Source organism: Hydra vulgaris, chromosome 10, assembly GCF_038396675.1.
Source record: "Hydra vulgaris chromosome 10, alternate assembly HydraT2T_AEP".
In the NCBI taxonomy this organism is placed as follows: Eukaryota; Metazoa; Cnidaria; class Hydrozoa; order Anthoathecata; family Hydridae; genus Hydra; species Hydra vulgaris.
The window spans coordinates 1,373,921-1,396,504 of NC_088929.1; the positions used below are offsets into that span (position 1 = coordinate 1,373,921).

The window sequence follows — 22,584 nt, forward strand, 5'->3', positions numbered from 1 at the left end:
GCATTTTTTTGTTCATAAAAGCTGTCACTGATGGCTTTATCAAGCCTTATTCCAGAGATACAGTTGATGCACACCTAGTTGTAGTAGGTTCTTTTCATTTTTAGACTGTTTGGTATCTGGCTTAAATACAAAACTTTCATGACTAAAAGGTTTGAACTCTAATTGCAGTTGATATGTTTTTGATCTTCATAAATTTATTAACTACTTTTTGAACTCTGTGTTTATGAACGTTTATAATTTTTTCCTTAAGCAAGGCCGTAGACAAAAAAAGTTGTCTAAGGCCTTGTTGTGTGCTTCAAAATTTTAGATTAAACTAGAGCCATTTGAGTAGTAGTTAAACAAACTATGACAAATTATGAGTAATAATTAAACAAGTTATGACAAATTATGAGTTATAATTAAACAAATTATGAAATGGTTGTTAAAAATAACTGAACTACCATGACCCTTCGAACATGACATTCGAATTTCATCAGGTAATTATCATTAATGCACTGCTGTCATCTACCGAATTTCTTGATAGGATGATTTGGTTTAGACATTCTTTTAATTAGCAGTTGTGAATATGATTTTAAATAAAAATAAAAGTATAACAAAAGTATAAAAAATTGGTTCTTAAAATTCTGTTGGCTGTTGTTAACAAAAGTTAATGTAAAATCTTTCCGAAATCCTTCTATGATAAAGAAATTGATATATTATCTTTTGAAACATTACAAACGTCAAAAAGATAGTTTTGATCAATACTTAGTTCTATTAAACCAATATTTAGATTTTCCACAATAAGTTTAAATGTAGCAATTGATAGTTTCTCACAATTTTCTAAAAATTTCCCAACAGCACTTTTAAATTCTGTTTGTTTTTTTATCTGAGTGCTGTATTGATGGAGGAGGGTAACTTATTAGTGTGTAATAAGCATTCAAGCTGTGCAGGACTACAAGAAATACTTCATATTGACTGATATGTATTAAAAGTCAATTAGCAGTAAAATGGAGTATTTTTCCATCCTGTGAAACTGTCATCACATATCATAGCCTTTTATATGTTTAATATTGTTTTTTTTTATTTAAATTCTTTACAAAATGATGCAGTCTTAAGCGGCGTTACGCGAAATAGATACTTTGAACGTATAAATATTATGCTTTCTATAACATTTTTTTGATAATGCTTTTCCCCTCTTTTCTTTTCCTGAAAAATTACATTCTTTAAGCTTGGTTGAATTTATTTGAACTTATTGAAATTTTGATTTTTTGAATTCAGGAAATCAAATTAATTGAGATCAAGTTTCTCAAAATTGAACTTGAATCAAATTTGATTTGAGTTTGAAGTTCTTGTTTCGAAACTAGATCTTCAAATTTAAATTTATTTAAATTTTATCGAACAGCCATATTTTTTTCAGCTAAAAATGTTATTTCAACTTTATAGGGATTTTTTTTCAACTTTCAAGGAACCATTGCCGTGGCGTTAGATGCATGGTCAGAGCGCTAAACTCGTAATGGTTAGATCATTGAACTTGTAATACAAGGGTTAACTTCAATTCTTTCTTCTTCAAGAACTAATTCCTCTTCAACATCTTCTTCTGCTTCATCTTCATAGTTCATTGCGGAGATATTCACCCTTAGCAAGTTATCCTTGAAGAAAACCAGCATGTAAACGTTTTCTACATCAAGCTTTGTTTGAAAAAACTCTTTTAGAGCCAGTATATGATGCCTGAAAATTTAATTGATTTGAGAATCTGAAAATTGAATTGAGTTTTATTTTTAAAAGTTTGTCAAAGTTTTAATAACCATAAATAAAGAGAGCGGAAAAAGAATGGCAAAAGTTAAGAAGATCAAAGTTTGGATGGCCGAAATCAATAAATTGGAAATTCGCACTTGCGCAATTCACATTTCGCAGGTTCCTTTAACAAATTGTCTTAAGGTCGTTTCCCTTAAGACGAAATATTCGAGCGATTTCTTTCGTTGTACGCATGCACAGATTAAACATTTTTTGCAATTATGTTGATATAGCGTTTCGCTGCAGCAAACAAATAAAGTTGGATTCATTTCGACTTTTTGTAAATCGCTATTAGCGAAAACCAATCAAGTTTTGATTATTTCAGTTTTGATTATATTGCGTGATGTCAACAGTAAAAAAAGGCGAAAGGACGTTATTTTTAAAGTGGCAAAGAAACAAGTTCTTAAAGTTCTTAACCTTGCGTTCTTATTGATTTTCTATAAACTCACTCTGAACATTGGCAAGCAATAGTAAGTTCATCAAATAAATAGCTAAAATTAAATCAAGAATTCACAAGTGTAAATTTGCACTTTGTCAATTCTGAATGTTAAACTTCATAAAAAGGTTTATGTTCAAGTGGCCACACTAAGATAAACCTTTTTGTAAAAATCCTACATGGAGTTAAAACTGTTGTTCGTTCGTGCAGTAACAGTTTTCTTGACAGAAATGTTCATATCAGAGTTAAGCATTTATTTTCTTATACTTTCTTATAAAAAACCTTATTAAATCATTATATTACAAAATGATATCACATCTTACATACAAAGACAAAAATGTTAAAATTAATGCACGGAAAAAAATGTATACATGCTTCAAAGTAGTAAGTATGCTAAATAATTGTTTCTAGTTGAAAATACAGCTTAAACTTATTGCTAACATTCTTGTTGTTGATAACAAAAAAAAAAAAAATAGCTCAAAAGAAGGAAAAAAAAATGTCTTGTGGAAAACGGCCCTTAAAATCAATTTTTTTAAATTTTTTTCATCCGAGTACGAAGATATTTTCTGGAACACATGGCCAGAAGCGGAAACTCCCGATGGGGTTTTCTCCACCACTGCAGCCCATCAACATTAACTGGAGTAGGGTTTATCAAGTTGAGGTACCAGTTCAATTCCAACTGTATATGACTCATATAATGACTGGCTCGAACGAGATTATTTTAGCCGCGAAAAAACAAGTTTATTTTAAAAGATTTAGCTTTTTAAAAAGCCAATTTTCTAAATTTTTTTTAGTTCTGTTTACCTCCTCTTTGCTTCAATGCTATGTTCCTCCTTATTAACCTTCTCAAGAATTTCGTGCTTTAAGTCCTGGACTAGCTCAACTTTATTCTTTTTGATTATCAATCAATCATCCCTTCTATTCCAAATAATGGAAGGTTTTTTATCTATATTCATAGTGCGCATTATTATACTTTTTAATAGATGATATTTTAAAAACACACAAATTTGTTATGAACTTGAAAAAAAAGTAATTTTCAATTGGTTTTCGAAAAAAAATTAAAAGATCGACTAATTTTTATATAAAATTAAGATAAAAGCTATATAACAAAACCATGATAAATTAAAGAATATTTCCGCAGAGCTATCTACATTATAAGATTGTGTATATTATCTGGTAATCCGACTAAAAATTATATTATTGCGGAAACCTTAGCTTTTAAAAATCCCCATATAACTAATAAAATGAAATATATCTCTATATATAAGTGTCTTCAGAGCCAATAGGTACGGTTTATTTTAATTAAATTGGTTGTAATCTGTAACAAAATTTTTTCACATTGCATCAGGTTCTTGTTTTTAGGAATGAAAGTTTCTTTTGTCGTTATAACTATAGTAAAACAAAGTAATGGAAGTAAGTATTTAGGGATTTTTCAAAGCATATTATATTAGTTTAAAGGGCTTATAATTGATTTTTAAAGACAAGATTTTAAAAACCCTTAAGACGTATATTTAACCACTTTAAAATCTCTTATAGGCACATGATCAGTTTTACCTTTACAAAGATCATATGCTTAAAAAATCTTTATCAAAGTTAAGAATCTTAAATTCAATTATTATATAATTTGTTTGACATAGTAGAGAAGATGTTATTCAAGATTTGAATATCTAATATTCAATGGAGGAATAGATTGATCGCAAATTTTTTTTCTTTCCTGAATGGACTTTACGCGTACAGGATTTTGAAAAATTCCGTCTTCCATTGTATTGTCATCATGATCATGATCATCATCGTTATTTGCTTCAAACGATAAAACCGGCGGGGGGGTATATTCGTCCATTTCAAAAGTGAGATAACTATTACCTTGAGATATTACTTCATCAAAATATTCACGTAATGATGTAAAAGTAGGACGTTGTAATGGATCCTCATTCCAACACTGAAACATAATATCGTACCTAAAATTGTATTATTAAAACAATTATTAACTGAAATAAACTAAAACTTCTACTGAACCAAGACAAAATTGAAATAAATTACATTGCTTCAGAACAGTTTTTAGGTTTATCCATACGATAACCAGATTTTAAAAGAGGGAGGAGTTCACGATTACTAATTGTAGGATAAGGTGCACCTCCTATAAAAATATAAACAAAAACTTATCAGTAAATTTAAAAACTTAATAAGATCTTATTCAATTTTATAAGCTCTCACCTAAAGTTACAATTTCAAATAAAACAACACCGTACGACCACCTAAAACGTTCAAAATCTTTATTAAAATAAAAATAAAAAAGATTGCAGAAGCATCTATAAAACGTCATTTGCAGTAAACAACAATAACAAGATATTTACTTTCCTCAAAATTTACAATCATATAATTACAATAATAGTAATAATAAAAATAGTAATAAATGTAATAATAATAACATTGAAATTGGTCCTTTACTACTACTACTACTACTACTACTACTACTACTACTACTACTACTACTACTACTACTACTACTACTACTACTACTACTACTACTACTACTACTACTACTACTACTACTACTACTACTACTACACTACACACTACTACTACTACTACTACTACTACTACACTACTACTAATAATAATAATAATAAATATAATAATAATAAATATAATAATAATAAATATAATAATAAAAAAAACTTGATATCTGTTTTTTTTAAGCCATATGTTTACTAGGCCTGCCACTATAGTAGACCATGTATTGAGTGCGTATGTTTTTTGTGTGTACTTTTTTGTTATATTTTAAAGTATTTAGTCCTAGTTTTAGGCGTAATGTCTAAGATTGTTGTTAATGAAAAGTTATACTGTTATGAAAATTTATTTATAGTAAAAATTAGGAAGTGTGCACACATAAACTGACTTTAATGTGTAGAACAGACAGGGAGTGTACATAAATCAACTGACTACAGGGTGACCACAAAGTATCCGCACACGAGACGGTTTCATCTTGTGAAAATATAAGCATAAAAGCACTTATGTATTTTCTTATTTATTTGTTGTTTTTGGTTAATATTATGTCATAAACTTTATATACTTTACTTTATATACTTTGTAAACTATGTTCAATTGGTTTTTTTAGAATGGTGCGCGTTTCTCCTTATCGTCAATCTATCGTCGAGTTTCACAAAAAAGGCTACTCAGCGAGCTACATTCAGAACCGTTTACATGCGCCAAGACGGACAATTTACGACACAATTAAACGCTTTGATGAGTTGGGAACAAGTTCTAATCATCCAAAATCCGGAAGACCTCGAACAGTGATCACTGCGAGCAATGTGAAAAAGGTACGCGATCGCCTGCGTTTGAACCCCAATCAATCTGCTCGAGGTCTCGCAAAGAAAATGGGGATAAAACGAACTTCAATGGCAAAGATAATCAAAAAGAAGCTTAAGCTCAAACCATACAAGAAGAACAAGTCGCAACTTCTTTCTCAAGCAGCTAAAGTCAAACGTAAAGACCGTTCTCTTGGACTTCTGCACCGTTTCAACGGAATTGATTATCGCAACATCTTGTTCACTGACGAAAAGATTTTTACAGTGGAAAGCATTCTTAATAAGCAGAACGATCGAGTTTGGGCAAAATCTCAACCAAATGTCTCGGTTTCACGCAGTTCTCATCCTGCTTCAGTTATGGTATTCGCCGGGAAAACGGCTCATGTTAAGACACCGCTCATATTTGTTCCACAAGGTATAAAGGTCAACGGTGACAATTATTTGGATATGCTCAAGAAAGAAATTGTTCCTTGGGCTCAAAAAGAACTTGGAAATCGTATTTGGACGTTCATGCAAGACGGAGCTCCAGCCCATAAAAAGAAGACAGTTCAGGATTTTTGTGCGGCAACTTTTCCTGATTTTATCAACTTTTCTCAATGGCCGCCATCGAGCCCCGATCTTAACCCGATGGATTGCTCAGTCTGGAGCGTCCTAGAAGGAAAGGCATGCCAAAAGCCGCATAAAAATATTGAAAGTTTAAAAAAATCACTACTGAAAGCTTGGGATTCTCTGGACCCTGCCTACTTGCTCGCCACCGTCGAAGCAACCCGAGACGCCTACAGGCCTGTTATTTTGCTGATGGAGGAAAATTCGAATTCAATCATGGAATCATAATTGTTATAGTTCAATAAATGTTTTAAAATAAAATTTGTGTTCCAAATACTTTCTACATGCTTTTTATTAAGCTCTTTATCTGTGCGGATACTTTGTGGTCACCCTGTAAATAGGTAGATTATGCAGAAAATGCACATACATTGACTGACTATAAAGGTAGAACATGCAGGGAGTGTTAATACATCGACTGACTAAATATGTAGAATATGCAGGGTGTGTACATACATCAACTAAGAGTTTCATTAACTTACACAAAACTTCAAACATCGGGATAGGTATTCTATTCAATCATCTACTGTTTCTAGTTAAATGTGAATGTATAAATTGAGTTTCCGTGATAAGGTTGTAATAAAAAAAGGGCAAATTTTTATTAAGGAAGTCAAAAACAAAAAGAAGAAAAGCAAACTTAACTAGTGCTAAAAAAGTAAGAATTTCAAATTTTTTGAAGAAGCTTGAAGTTTCTGTAATAATGAGTTGAAAATTTATTATTCAGAATGTTTGACACTGAGCTAATATCAATTTAATAATATTTTTTATTTTTTTTCTTTAATTCACCTTCCCAAGGCGCAGAGGGCCACTACAGACAAGGAGGTTAGTTAATTGTGGTTATAACCCTCTCTCAACTCTATGACTCCAAAACACGAAACTTGACGAACAAGGCCACTGCGCGGAGAAACAAGTTGAGCGCAGTACTACCAGGGACATGGTTGGGATCGAACTTGGAACCTCTCGCTTATGAAGCGAGAGCTCTACCACTACACCACTACCGCAAAAAAAAAAAAAAAAAAACTTTGGCTATATAATTACATTCTAATTTTTGTTTATTGCATAAGTTGCTGTCATAATACTTATTTTATTGTTTGTTGTCATTAGTGAGTCCAAATAATCGTATTTTTACGTTATCCGGGTAATCGAGTATTTATTTTTTTAATTACCCGGGTACCCAGGTATCCGGGTAATCCGGGTAAAGGAAAAAAAATTTACCCACACCATGTTGTGTTAATTAAATTTAAAATAAAATGCAACAATTTTAGTTTTAAATCTATTTTTTATTTAAAAAATAATACTTTAAAAATACAAGTTTGTCAACCCTTTCCATTTTCAACTGATTTCGGGTTTTTGTGACAAAAGCTGAAGCTACCGAAAACACTCTTTCACTTACTGTTGACGTTGGTTGTATTGTCAATAATGCTGTAAAAAGTTTTCCAATAGAGTCACCTCGTTTTGAACAATCTTTCTCCCACAACTTTATTTCTTTTTCCAATGTGGATTTTCTCTCGTTATTTTCTTTCGGAACAGTCATAATTAATTCAATTGTTTTTTGGAGTTCATCATAATATGAAACCAAACCATTATTTGAAATTATTTCTTCATTTTTAATTGTTAACTCTGTATCCATCTGTGTGTTTGCAGGATCTTCATTGAACAGCCTTTTGAAGTTTTCTTTAGCCAATAAATGAATAGAACTTTTTTTTAAATAAGTATAATGGCAAGTAATCTCTGGTTTGGATAATTTCCAGATTGTAAAAAACGTAAGAGTGATACAACATCCTCATTTCGTCTTTCTTCAATTCTTTTCTTCAAAGCAGTGAAAATTTCCATGGCTAACTGCGTATTTGTTTCTTTTAGTTTGTTTAGCAAAAAAATGCATACTCGTTCAGCTTTTAAAAGATTATTACTTTCTTTACTGAGCTCTTTAACAGCAAGCTCAACCGGTTGTAAAACATGTGATATTTCTTCTAAAACTTTGATATTTTTTTGTGAACATTTTTGCTGACCTAATTCCATTAGAGCCTTTTGTATACAATCGTATATTTTTATGAAACGATTTACCATTGGTATTATTGAGTTCCATCTTGTTTTGCAATCGAGTAGCAATCGTAACTTTTTGCCTTCTTGATCTATTATATGCTTTTCAAGAACACTGCTTCGAACTGAAGAATATTTGAAAAATTTAATAATTTTTCGTGATTCATCAAGAATTTTGCCAATGTCTTCACGAAAGATTGGTAATCGTCTAACTAAATCATTTTGGAAATTTAAGTTACCATCAAAAGCAAATGCATCAGCTACCTCATCATTTTGTTCGGTAGTTTCAACACAATCATCATCTGCTAAATTTTCATCATATTCTAAATTCTCATCATCTTGGAAATTTGTATCAATTACCGCATCATCATTCGTAATTAAACTCCCACTTTTTTTATAAAATACATCAAGTACAGCAAGATGTATAGCATGGTTGTAGCATAACTGAGAAAATGGTAAAATATTTTTCCCATATTTTACCATGACTGATGCTCCATCATGTGTGGATCCAACGATATCATTATCCATTTCAATTCCATAATCATTAAGTTTTGCTTTTACCAAATCGATAGTGGCATTTGAATCACAAGAACCTATTATTGCAGATAGACCCAAGACTACAGGTGGCTTTGTTGCTGAATGAAGAGTGATATTCATGAACCTTCTAACGTTTATATCACTCCATTCATCGACAGTAATACTGAATCTCTCTCCAGATTTTTTTTGCTCTAATAACGACGCCATTAATTCTTCTTTTTTTTCTTTATAAAAATCCATTATATATTTCATTACTGTTGTTTCACTTTTTGGCATTTTATAATTACAACTTGCTACGAAACCCCTAATGGCTTCAGATGAAGTAATTCCTTTGATGCTAAATCCATCTTTTGTCGCACATTTCGCCAATATTTTATTAAATGATTCTCGACTTATGAAATTTATTATTCCATTTTTTTTTTTTTTTTTTTTTTTTTTGTTATTTCACCTCCCCAAGGCCCAGAAGGCCACTACAGATGAGGAGGCTACTTAATTGTGGTTATAACCCTCTCTCAACTCTATAACTCCGAAACACGAACCTTGACGAACAAGGCCGCTGCGCGGAGAAACAAGTTGAGCGCGGTACTACCAGGGACATGGTGGGGATCGAACTCGGAACCTCTTGCTTATGAAGTGAGCGCTCTACCACTACACCACTACTGCATCCATTTCCAACCGATTTTGCGTTTTTCGAAGAAGACGCATCAGTTTCATTTGTGTTGCCCAAATTTCTTTTTTGTAAAGATATGCTATGTAATTTTAGATGATTAATCATTCCAGTAGTATTAGATCCCGGACGTTGAATTATAGATTTGCATATGTTACAAACTGACTCCGATTTCTCTTTTTTTGTAAAATATTTCCATACCTCTGATTTTTTCGAAGACATTTTTGGGTATATGTAAATAAATCACTAAAATAAAAAATCACAACATAAAAATTGAAAATTGAAATTTATACGTATTTAAATATGCATTTATTACTTGAAATTTAATACATTTTACTCAAAACACTTCACTTACCAAAGGCAGCTATATATATTAGAAAATTAAGTATTTATTTTATTTATTTCACAAATTTTTTTTTAAATATTTCACTTTCTTGCAAATTTTACGTTGTACAACTTCAAATTACAAATGTTATTTATTTTATGTAACTTAGTTAAAAAAAAACTTTTGAAACTTAGTTAAAAATCAATGGTTGCTAAGCAACTTTATTATAGAAGTAAAAGAAGAAAAAACAGTAGAATACCGATACTCGATTGATTAATAGTTAAATTAATGTGCAATATTTACATTTTTTTGTTTAAATATTATACTCGATACTCGAAAAAAATATTCCGAGTAGTCGACTACTCGGAACTTGCTTATAAAGTATCAATTACTCGGGTACTCGGGTAATCGATAATCGTAATTGGATTCCCTAGTTGTCATGGACTTTTTAAATTTGTTGCTAAAATATGATTTTTTTTGTATTTTGTATAAAATTTGCTTTAGGTTCTTAAGGCACTTGATTGGGTATTTGGCAATATCTGGTCATTAATTTTGGCGTCTTTTGTAGCTTAATTGTAATTTTACTTGTGTTATTGCTCATAAGTTATTACTTTGCAGTTATTGAAACAAGCTTTAAGTGGTAAGAGAGACACTATTTGACAGAAATGGGTAAGAAACAGGACATCAGCATGGCAAAAAAAAAGTGAAATAATACTGTTATTAGAAAATACTGCTCTTCTGAATTCCGAAATAGCTCACAAGTTAGAAGTCTTGCATCAGACTGTTGGAAGAATCAGAAATAAGCTGCCCAAAGGCCAAGATGTCATAGCAACCAAGAGAGAAAATTGTAAAAGGGCTTCCAAGACTACCCCTAGGAATGATCACGTACTTCTGAACTTGTGCTGAAAAGGACGTAAAAAATCTTCCGTAGAGTTAGCACAGGAATTGAATGGCATAATAGGACTTACAGTAAGCTCAAGAACTGCTAAAAAGCGCTTGTTGAATTTCGGCTACAAAGCATACAAGCCCACGAAGAAACCCAAGCTGACAGTTGCAATGAAGGAGAAGAGGCTGATGTGGGCATGTTGACACGCTGATTGGACCAAAGACGATTGGTCAAGGTAAGCAGTTTACATACTCTTATGAAATTATTTCATAAGAGCATGTAACATATTGCCTTATCACTATAAAGTGGGAAATATATTATTATCACTATAAAGGCAAGTGTAATATATTATTATCACTATAAAGTGGGCAATATGTTTCTGACAAGAGTCAGAAACATATTGCCCACTTTATAGTGATAATAATATTTATTTTTTCATTAGTTTTGTAGTTTTGTCATGTTATTATGTGTATTTTCCATATCATAAAATACGGTATGTAATACCCTACTTGGTACCGTTATTTTACAGGTTAATATTTGTTATTCAGGTGTGCTTCTCTGATGAGTCTACGCTGGAAGTCATGGCTGAGAGGGCACAATTTGTTTGGATGAAGAAGGAAGAGACAAACCTCTCCGACTGTATCCTGGAAATTGCAAAACACCCACAAAATATTATATTTTGGAGTGTTATTTCTGTCAATGGACTGGGGCGTCTGTATTTTGTGGAAGGGACCATGCAACAGGACCAATACAAGAGAGTACTGGAAACACGTCTCATACCACAGGTAAAAGAATAGCATCCACGTGGAGATGCAATATTCATGCAGGATGGAGCTCCATGCCACACAGCCAAATCCATGATGAAATTCCTGAAGGACCAGAAGATTCCTGTTCTGGAATGGCCGGGCAACAGTCCCAACCTCAACCTGATCGAGGGGCTGTGGAACGTGCTGAAGAGGGAAGTTCTGGAAACTGCATCTACTAACAAAAGAGAATTAACTGAAAAACTAAAGAATACATTACACCACAGTGATTGTATCCGCCGTCTCTGTGTGGAATTTATCCAGTCGATGCCTAGTCACATTTCAGCCATTCTAAGAGATAAGGGTGGACACACCAAATATTAGGCAGCGAACTTGATAATATTACAGAACTTTGCATTTGTGACATTTTTTACATGGTTCTTTTATATTTAAGTCCTATTTAAGTTATTTTTAATGTTTTTTTTAGGTTGTTAAGTTATTCTTGTTATTTTATTTTAATTTCTTGCAATAAATGCGATAATTCCTAATTCATTGGCCAGCACTGTAGTTATTTAAATCATTAACTTAAACCAAAAACAATAGAGGTCCAAGAACAGAACCCTGTTGTACAACACAAACTATGTGTTTGTTATTTGATTTGTAACCATTAATGCTAACAAACTGCTTCCGATTTGAGCAATAAAATTGAAACCAATTACAAGCAACTCCTCAGATTCCAAAATGTTCAAGTTTAGAAATTAAAATGGTATGATTAATGGTATTGAAAGCTTTTTGTAAGTCAATAAAAACACCAGCAATGAAATGAAGAGTATCCGGTGTTTTTTTTACTTTTTCGGTTACACTTATCAAAGCGTAGTATATGGAGTATTTTGATTGAAATACAAACTGATGTTTATTTAAACAGTTAAAGGAACTCAAAAATGAGTACAATCTAGAACACATTAGTTTTTCAAGGAGTTTGCTAATGTTAGATAGAATTAAGATTTGTCTATAGTTAGTGCATGTGAGTTTTGAGCCATTTTATATACTGGAATGACACAAGATAGTTTCAAAATTTCAGGAAAAAGTCCATTTAAGAAAGAGATATTAAATAGCTTAGTGAAAATATGAGAAAATTTAGAATTAAAATCACTAAAAATGTTTGTGGGGATGCTAGTAGGACATATTGATTTTTTAGGTTTTAATTTAGATATAATTGACATCTTTTAGAATATTTATTGTTTTCCAGGTTTAACTAAGATTTTTTACATATTCTAAAAATAATTTTTTGAAATGTTTTACTAGATTAATAATGGTATATTTATAGCGTTTCAAGAGTTTCTAGTTTTATTACATTTGTTGCATCTTTTATCCTTAACATTTTCCCTTGAATAAGATTTTAAATTTGAATAAGTTTTGTTATTTCTTTAGTAATCCATGGCTTGAATTGATGCTTGTAGCTCCTAATACAAATCTTTTTGAGTAATACATGACAATTCAATGTTGTTTGAAAAATAATTGCTTCAAAACTGTAGCTAACATTGTTTTTATTGGTAATGTCATTTCAGTCAACTTTTAATAATTAAGATTTCAGCTTCTTTGTTATAATTTCTAAAGTTCTTGCGATATAAATTATGACTGCTTGGTATAAATAATTTTTTGAAAATAGGACAAATAAGAAAATGAGGTAAGTGATCAGAAATAGAAGTTGTTAGGTTTCCTGAAATAATTTAGTTAGTGGTTACATTTGAAAAGATATTATCAATGATTGTGGAGGAATGGTCAGTAACTCTCGTTGATACTGTAATAAATGGGCAAATCTTATAAGAAGTAAGTTTAAAAATTCAGAAGTTGCAAAGTCAGAGTTTGGCTGTATCTGATCTATGTTAAAATTGCCAAATAGAAAGATTTATTTTCAGTAGATATTTTTGGGAGAAGGACAGACATTTTATTATTGAAATCGTTTACATCCATGCTAGGGTGTCTATATATGCAACCAACAGTAACATTTGATTTTTTGGAAAAATTATTTCAACAAAAGTAGATTCTAAATAATTTGGTGTGTATATGATCAAATCATCTCCTCTTTTATAAATCAGTTTTTTTGATAAATACTACAAGGTTCCACCACAAGAAGATTTAGTTGGTGTGCTCAAAATTATAATTTTGAGTAATAACTGGAAGTGTGTAAGGAAATTCTTTTTTTAACCTTGTTTCTGTAATTCTAATAATGCTAATTTCAAAACTATTTAATGATCTTTGAAGATCTGAACATACGTGCAGATATTCAAAGTGCTTTTGTAAAGAGGATATGTTTATATGGAAAAAGGACATAGAGATTATGTCAAAGTCATGAGAAGACAATTTATTAATCTCATAATATTGGCAATCTACATCAAATGATAAACAGTTTTCCTTATCAAAAACTGAGACATGTAATGTAATAAATTTATTAAACTGAATAAAGATTTTATTTATTTCCGATGCTGGAAAAAGTTTAGTTTATAAAGGCAAGTCATCATAATAATTTTATTTGAAGAGAAGAGTTGTTTAAATTCATTATCAGATTCATCGATAAATAGAAAGAAACCTTTAGTTTAATTTACACACCATGTTGAGCATTTTGATTGTGTTAAACTCCCATACCCATTATTACAAAGCCTGCAATGTTTTGTATGAGTCCAAAACAAACATACATCACATTGAATTGCACAGCAACTAATACTTACTTTTTTAGATGTAGTGCATACTCCCCAAAAATTAGAGGTTATAGTAAAACTACTGAATTATAATAAAAATAGTTATAATAAAATAACTGAATAATAAAAAACATTCTATATTATAACCAAAAATAAGAATATAAAACTAATTATAAATTTAATAAGAAAATTAAAATTCAATAGAATTACATTTATATCTAATATTATAAATATATTATAAATAACAAAACAAAAATAAATAAAAGTCAAAATAACATATTAATAACTAAATTAGGGATATTAGTAATATATTTAACAAAAATATATATATATATATATATATATATATATATATATATATATATATATATATATATATATATATAAATGAAATATATTTCAGACAACAGGCATGTACAAATTAGGTGCCAGGTCCATAGTTTTTTAAAAGAAAAGTATTATTTTAAACTTTGATTAACTGAATGGATAGAGTGATTCATCAAGGTACAAGCCATCAACTGTTTACGAAAAGCATGTCTATAGTATAAGATAATTGTATGAAAAGATGGTAATCTGAACTCTAAAAGCATGTAAGATATGCTATTTATTTCTGAACTCTAAAAGCATGTAAGATATCATATTTGTTGTATCCAAAAAACATTTTAGCACATGTTGTAGCAATACTGAAGGCGTACCATTGTTTTATCATTATAGTTTTGCCACAAAGGAACTTCATATAAACAAATGCAATATGCTTTAAACAGTTTAACCTTCACTCTGGTAGAACATAAATGAAAGCGTCTAATTAAGATATTTGTACGTGTGTAAAGGCCCTTCACCTCATTGATTATATCAAGATCATTGGTAAGGTCATTATATATATATATATATATATATATATATATATATATATATATATATATATATATATATATATATATATATATATATATATATAAAAATATATATATATATATATATATATATATATAAAAAAAAATATATATATATATATGTGTGTGTGTGTGTGTGTGTGTGTGTGTGTGTGTGTGTGTGTGTGTGTGTGTGTGTGTGTGTGTGTGTGTGTGTGTGTGTGTGTGTGTGTGTGTATAAAATAAGGTATAATGATAATAAAATAAAATATTTAAATAAAATAAGATACAACACAATTAAGTTAAATAAAAATGATATATAATCAAGTTTTTGTTTTTCTTTATGATTTTTTTATGATTCATCGTTTATTTTGAATGGTTTAAATCTTTTTTGAATTTGATATTCTTTGTTAATTCTTAAATGTTTTTTCTATATTTTGGGTTATCTTTATCGAAAGTTGTACTCTTGAGTTCTTAATACAAGGAGGGGATGGGAATTTTAGTTCAGATCTAATAAACAGGGAGGGAGGGAGGGAGAAACTATTTTAGACATGGGGTCAAATGTGGATTTTCTAACAGCAGTTTTATAATAATTTCAATAGGGTTTAATATGTTTATATAGGCTATATACTTTGGTGAGAAATAAATTAAGAGCTCATCTTCGATAAATCGAGATTTACTTGGTCATTTGTTTTTATAACCTATTTACACTGAAAAATTTTGTTTTTATCAGTGACTAAAATAATTATTTTTTAACTTTTAAGGCCGACTTTCACTGATTTTTTTTGTTTATTTTTTTTGATAGCAAGTAAAAATTAGTATACAGGGTGGGGGTCCTTATAAGCTTAGGATGGGTGGGAAAATTAACAAACATAACTGCCCCCCCTTCCTTTTATTAGGGACTCGAGAGTATTCGAATTGAGAAGTAATTTAAATTTATTTATTATTTTCTATTTGTTTATTAAATTATTGATTTCACTTTATTCAATTTAGATTAAATTAAATATCTTTTCTTTTTTTTTTGTATTTATATAGTATTAATAACATATCAAATAGAGTTCATAAAAAATACAAATATAAAAATAAATTACACATCGCTAAATGATGTAAAGAGATGATCAAATATGGCTTCAACAGACATCCACTTGATCGGTAAACGACGCTTTTTCTTGCTCAAGTAGTTTAATTCATCATTAATTTTTCGAGTTAGACCAAAATCAGATATTTTTACTATTTTTCCATTCCCAACCAAAATATTTCTTGCAGCTAGATCTCGATGAACTAACTTAGAACATGAAAGATATTCCTAAAAATGCCAAATAAGCATGGTACAAAATAGCAGTAACAACACAATAAATAGTAATTTAACATACTCGTACCATTCCTGATGCCACTTGCCATGCAAAACTAAGCAAATCATCAGGCGTTATCACTCCATTTTCTTCTAAATGAACCTGATTTGACATAACCCCTAAGCAAAATTCATCCTTTTTTGTTATTATCTAAAAAAAAAAATATGTACAAAAAAACTTTTATTTATTGAATTTAATTTGAAAAAACTTTTTTAATCCCACTTCGAAGAAAGAAGTGAATAAAAACATAAAACCTTCATAGATTACTGATATATTCTGGTATACGTAAAGTTTATAACCTTCATAGATTGCTGATATTCTCCGGTGTACATAAAGTTTACAACTGATTTTTCATCAATCTTTAAAGCACAAAACTAGAAAAAAAAAAATTGATGTATAAAAAACAATTAAATCAGTGTCATACACTGGCTTAAATGGCGTCAAATAAAACAGCGGACACAAACCAGACAAACGCATAACATAAGATTGCTTTTGAATGTAATGTCCAATTTCTTTCAAATTTTCACTAGAATGTAAAAAAACTGATTACAAATCTAAAAGTAAATAAATTTGTACTAAATTTAAGCAAACTACCTTAAAAGTTCTCTTAATTGAAATTTGCGCGTGCAAAAGTATCCGGGCAAAACTAAAATAATAAAATTCTAATACTTTTATAGGATTTAACTTGATTTTTGAAAACCGTAAATAAAACATCAAGTACTTTTAATAAAAAAGAAGATTATTTTAAATAAATTTAAGCACAACAGTTAAGCACATATGTGGCAACGTTACGATCTGGGGTTGCTTCAATAGAGATTGTACTGGTCCTATCCATTTGATTGATGGCATAATGGACATATTATGTACAAAGAAATCATAAAGGATGTTATGCTTCCACATGCTAAAAACGAAATGCCTCAAGGTTAGATTTTTTAGCATGATAATAACCCAAAGCACACTTTCACCCTTGTTAAAGACTTTTTCAAGACCAAAAAAGTTCAATTAATGGAATGGCCTTTGCCAAGCCCTGACTTTAATCCTTCTGAACATCTATGGGAGCACCTTTATTGACAAATTTCAGGTTAAAAACTAGTAAAAGTGAGTGAACGTGATTTATTTAAATTCTGAAACAAGAACGGTAAAAAATCGACATTAATGTGATTATGAAGCTGGTGGACTCAATGCCTTGTCACTGTCAAGCAGTAATCAATGTTAAGGGCTTTATGACAAAGTATTAAAGCAATTTACTCTAAATTACAATATTTTTAATTAAGAAAATGTTTTTTAAAAAATCTACGCCATGTATTTTTTTCTGCCCAGACACTTGAGTATGCGCATATTCTAATAAAATTAGATTTCTTAGATTTAGTGAAAAATTTTACTTTCCATTGAAAATTAGAAAGAAATTGGACTTTTCATTCAAAGTTATCTAATGTTATGCACTTTTCTGGTTACTATTGCACACTAATTTACATAGCGAAAGTTACATACAATCCGTTATATTTAAATATCTAGTCAAAATACTTTGTATATTTTTTTCAAAAATATTTTTCAAATAATATTTCCTGTTAAAAATGTTTATCAATATTATTCTAACAAGTTAAAACAAGCCTTAGCCCTTTCACAATAAGTGATATCATAAATAAGACAACATCTTCTTTAATCCTTTTTAAACATTAAAATTTTTTTTTTTAACATTTAGTTTTTTTTGTTTTAATTTGGTTATCGCCATTGAAGGTAGAAGTTGAAAGTAATGTGAACATTAGTTTTTTAGTGCCATTGCTCAACTACTCTGGATCAATTCAGTTAAACTACCAATCGCAGTTACAAAGACATAACCAAGTATCTTTAACAAAACCTTGTGTGAAATCAGCTTTTGCAAAATACTCATTTTGTTATACTGGTGCTTCGTTATAAAATACTACTAATTAGTAGGGCTATAATATTTAATTTTTTCAAATCCGGCGGGAGCCAGATTTTCTGGAGTTTTACTGACAAATTCTGCTGGAGCCGAAGCCGGATTTCAAAACAAAATTACAGGAGCCAAAATCCTGTACATCCCTACTTAATATTAACAATGGTCAACAATGTTTACCATTCTCAATACCAAGTGACAACTATTTACTGTTAAACTTCATTGTTATTATTAAAATAGAGGGAAACAATTTTACATTACATATCATAACACAACAAAATAATTGATAAATTATTGAAACTTTCAAATTGAAAGTGAAGTTAAGTAACTTCAGCTTCAGTTACTTTTCTAAAATATCTCTGATCAGTTTTGAATTGCACTTTAGTAAATTAAGCGAGGTGCATTATGTGGCAGGAGTGATCTACAATGATCATTGAGGACCTCCCCAGCAACACTGAACAAATGATTTGATGGTACACTGGTCAGTGAGGCACCCAATTAAATGCGATATACTATCACCAGAGCTGGTAATATTTCAGAATTTTTCATTGAGTTGTTATTTGAAATTAGGCTTAGCTAATTAAATTGTAAAGAAATGTAAATACAAATACCATTACAAACATGGAATTCAGAAATCCGACTAAAATTTTGCCGGAGTCGCATTTGGGCTGGATTTGTGTAAATGACCAGATATCGGCTGGAGCTCGATTCAAAATCCATTACAGCCCTACTTAATAGCCATTTTTTGGAAGTGACAACCACCAAACTGTTTGAATTTTTTATATATTTATTAAAATATAGAGAAAACTTGTTTGAGGAAAAAAAAAATTCCAAAAATATTTTGTTTAATTGGAATTCGGGTTTAAAATTTTGAGATTTTTTTTAAAATTTAAATATTTATAAAAATTTAGTTTTTGCCACCTTTAAATCCATTTTTTTGGCAAAAAAGTTGCACATAACTTTTGTAGTTATTGAGGTAACTCAAAATAATATAAAAATTATCTTAGTTCAACAGTACAAAAACAATTTTTAATTTTTGTCAATTTTTAATGGGAGTTATTTCTAACAGCGAAGTGTTCCACACAATTTTCTTGCAGGATTTGTAAGTATTGTAAGTATTGAGTCTGAAAATGCAAAAATAGTTATGTGATACCTAAGGCCTACTCATATATTAAGGCTTGAAATTGAAAAAAAATGTTATAATATGCTTACAACATGACCCATTATGGCAGGGGTGCTAACTTTTTTTAAAATATAAACATGTCCAAATGTCAATACAACATGGTCCTAACATAATATTAAAAAAAACTTGTGTGATTTTTGTTACACACATACAATCTAACATGAATTAAAAAATGTACAAAAATCGAACAGCAAGAAAACTATATTGCTTCTAAAATAAAACATAAATCAAACATTTAAATGTATCTCCATTCAGAAATAGTTATTTACACACATGAAATAAATTATCCACCACACCGCTTACATATTTTACTCAGCTCCAGTAAGTTTCTCTAAGAATAGTGATATAGGGTCAAGTAATCAAATAATGCAACCCTTTTATACTTATTTAATTATTATTAAACTCTATATTTTTGAAAAAATCTTTTTTTGATTAGGTAATATGATTATTTAGCTCTATAAATATCATAGATTTATTGCTCACACTTAAAATAATTTCATAGAAATATCATTTTTCTTAAAACGTTACTAACGGCGATATTAGCCTCACATGCATCTAATATCTCCACCCACATTTTTTTTTTATATTTTGTTATTCATAAGGCAAAATAAGTTAAAGAAACAAATAAAAAATGAATCATTCATAAAATCATATTATTTTTTTAACTTTTTATTACAAATCTAATCATTTAGATTTGTAACAAATAGTTGCTGTACACCCTACTTTGCATAAAGTGCATAAGCCTTTTTTTATGATGCTTCCTGTGTCACAGTGCTCATGAAACAAAGTTTTGCATTCAACGCATTGAATCCAGTCATCTTTTTTCTTTTCTCGTTGTAAAAGAGTCTGCAATCACCACAAAACGTATTTTCGTCATTCTTATTTCTCTTTTTTGATGATTTTCGAGTTTTTTCCAAATTATGTTTCATGGCCTTTTTTTTTGTTGATTTTTTTTTTGTTAATTCACCTCCTTAATGCCGAGAAAGCCACTACAGACAAGGAGGCTACTTATTTGTAGTATAGCCCTCTCTCAACTCCATAACTCTAAAACACGAACCTAAACGAACAAGGCCGCTGCGTGGAGAAACGAGTTGATTTGGCCTGGGTATTTCAGTTATTTTATCAATAATTAAATTTTGATCGACAACTTGCACATTTAATGATCTTTTAGTTTTTACTTTTCTAACTATTTTAAGTGAATTATTGAACGGATACTAGATGCAGGGTGTAATGATCCAGGTTCCAAAGAACTAAACTTGTAAACATCAGGATTTTTGACATTAATGCAATTAGAAATTTCACTGGGTGCAAAAGCTACTTGGGGGATAATATTAGGAAAAGATAGATTATCCTGATATGAGATTTGCTGGTGTAGCGGTACACAACTATGCTTCAGTAAATAATAGTGAAAATTGTAGTTTTGACAGTGATCGTCCAGGAAATTCTCTTCGGAAATTATCAATGGAAACATTCCAATAAGTTTTAATGGTTTGAAAACGCTTTTGTCCAGAGGTTGAAGTTCATGACTACAATGCGCTGGAAGACAAAGCATATCGATGTTTAACTTTTCGCCTTCCTCTATTACAGCAATATTCAAATGACTACGATGTCCGTCAAAAATCAACAAAGCTTTTCCTGGTAATCAGTTCTGGTTAAAATAATGCAAAAAAGTATAACATTCTTCCTTAGTAATATATACTTTTGGAGCCATGCGAAAAATACTTCCAGGTGGCAAATTATCCCCAAACTCATGTTTCGAATTGTTTTCTTTTATAGAATCATATGTGGAATTTAATTGGTTCCAGTAGCATTTGTACATGCAACTACAGCAATAGTTTCTCCTCTATCTACATAAGTAGCTGTGTGTACACACTTTGCTCCTTTTTTTTCCATTACTAGCTGAGTGCCAGTCATTGTTAAATGCAATCCAGATTCATTGGCGTTGTAAATTAATACAGGATGGTGTGCTAAATTTTGTTTTTCGTAGACTTTAAAAGACTGTAAAAGTTTTAAACAGTTTCAGCAATGAACCAAATTAGCCTACCATAACTCAAACTTTCACATTTTTTAGGAGCATCATCAGGAGGGCGCCTGAGAAATACTGCAAGTCAATCTTTGCCTGTAATTATTTATTTCATTAGTATAGTTATTTCAATTTCAATATTTCATTTAAATATATGGACAATTAATTAATTTTTTTAAATTCAAATATAAAATTAAAATTAAAAACTATTAAAATAAGTACCAGCAATTTCATTCTTGAAACGATGTAACAGATTTTTTTGAGTACATATTTCATATGCATATTTTCTAAGTTGTATTCTTGTTATACCAAGTCCTAATTTTTGAAGACAAAATACTCTATGCTTCAACTAAGATTCTACTGTTTCCTGAATAATGCACTTTCAACCTAGTTTACATTTTGGTGAACTATCCTTTCTCGTTAACCAGTCTCTGAGAGTTCTTTGAAGATACTGCCACTACTGGATTTCCAGTTCTAACAGAATATAGTGCCTTTTTCAAATCTTCTGTTTTCCATTTTGTCCTAGTAGTTTTTTTTTAGGTTTAGTCATTCTAAAAAGAACACAAATATAATTTGACTAATTTTCTAACAAAATTTTTGAAATTATCTGAGAAGTCAACATTGCATTTGTCAAGCGACAACAAAAGTATTTATAAACATCTTTAAGTTTAAAACAATAAAATAAGGAGGTTGTGAAAAGATAACAATAAGAAAAGTACATTTAAAAGAAAAAGATATTCCCTAAACAGTCATTTTTGCGTTAACTGATGCAATTAGCGCAGCAACTTAAATAATATTTTTATAGAATTTTAAATTTACGTTTTTAGTTTTATTTTTTTAAATCTCAACATTAAATTACAGTAGTTTAAAGTAAATTTAAGAGCAAAAACATTAAATTACAAGCTTCGAGTGCAATTACAACACATATACACATAATCTCAATATCGAAAATCAAAATAAACATGTGCCATTATTAGCCCATTCCAGTCTGGCGATATTGGCCAGTGATCAATGTTTTATATAAAACGGTTTTTTTTTTGTTTACATTGTGAACATTGCTTACTTTCAAAAAGCAAATAATGTATTGGGCACATGAATAAACAAAAATAACAATAAAAAATTGATTGTTTTGAGCAAGTATAAATAGGAACAATACTTTTTTAATCAATGATCAATGAAAACACTCTACACTATATAGAATAATTGCGAATGACTCAAA

General features: G+C 29.9%; 1 protein-coding gene across 6 annotated transcripts in view; it reads right to left on the reverse strand.

The window, feature by feature from the left end:
• Window positions 1-3,695: 3,695 nt before the first annotated feature.
• The window catches only part of LOC136085714 (uncharacterized), a 166,236-nt gene continuing 147,347 nt past the window's right edge, over window positions 3,696-22,584 (reverse strand). For 4 of the 6 annotated variants that reach the window (XM_065807038.1, XM_065807040.1, XM_065807039.1 and 1 more), the window contains 6 exons: window positions 16,544-16,618; window positions 16,272-16,394; window positions 15,984-16,198; window positions 4,424-4,464; window positions 4,250-4,346; window positions 3,696-4,167 (listed from right to left, as the gene is read on the reverse strand). In XM_065807038.1, the coding sequence (XP_065663110.1) occupies window positions 3,858-4,167; window positions 4,250-4,346; window positions 4,424-4,464; window positions 15,984-16,198; window positions 16,272-16,394; window positions 16,544-16,618 (861 nt within the window). In that variant the 3' untranslated portion in view covers window positions 3,696-3,857. Of the gene's footprint in view, window positions 4,168-4,249; window positions 4,347-4,423; window positions 4,465-15,983; window positions 16,199-16,271; window positions 16,395-16,543; window positions 16,619-21,587; window positions 21,917-22,584 lie in introns of those variants that run through there. The other 2 variants (XM_065807043.1, XM_065807044.1) reach the window with 1 other exon arrangement.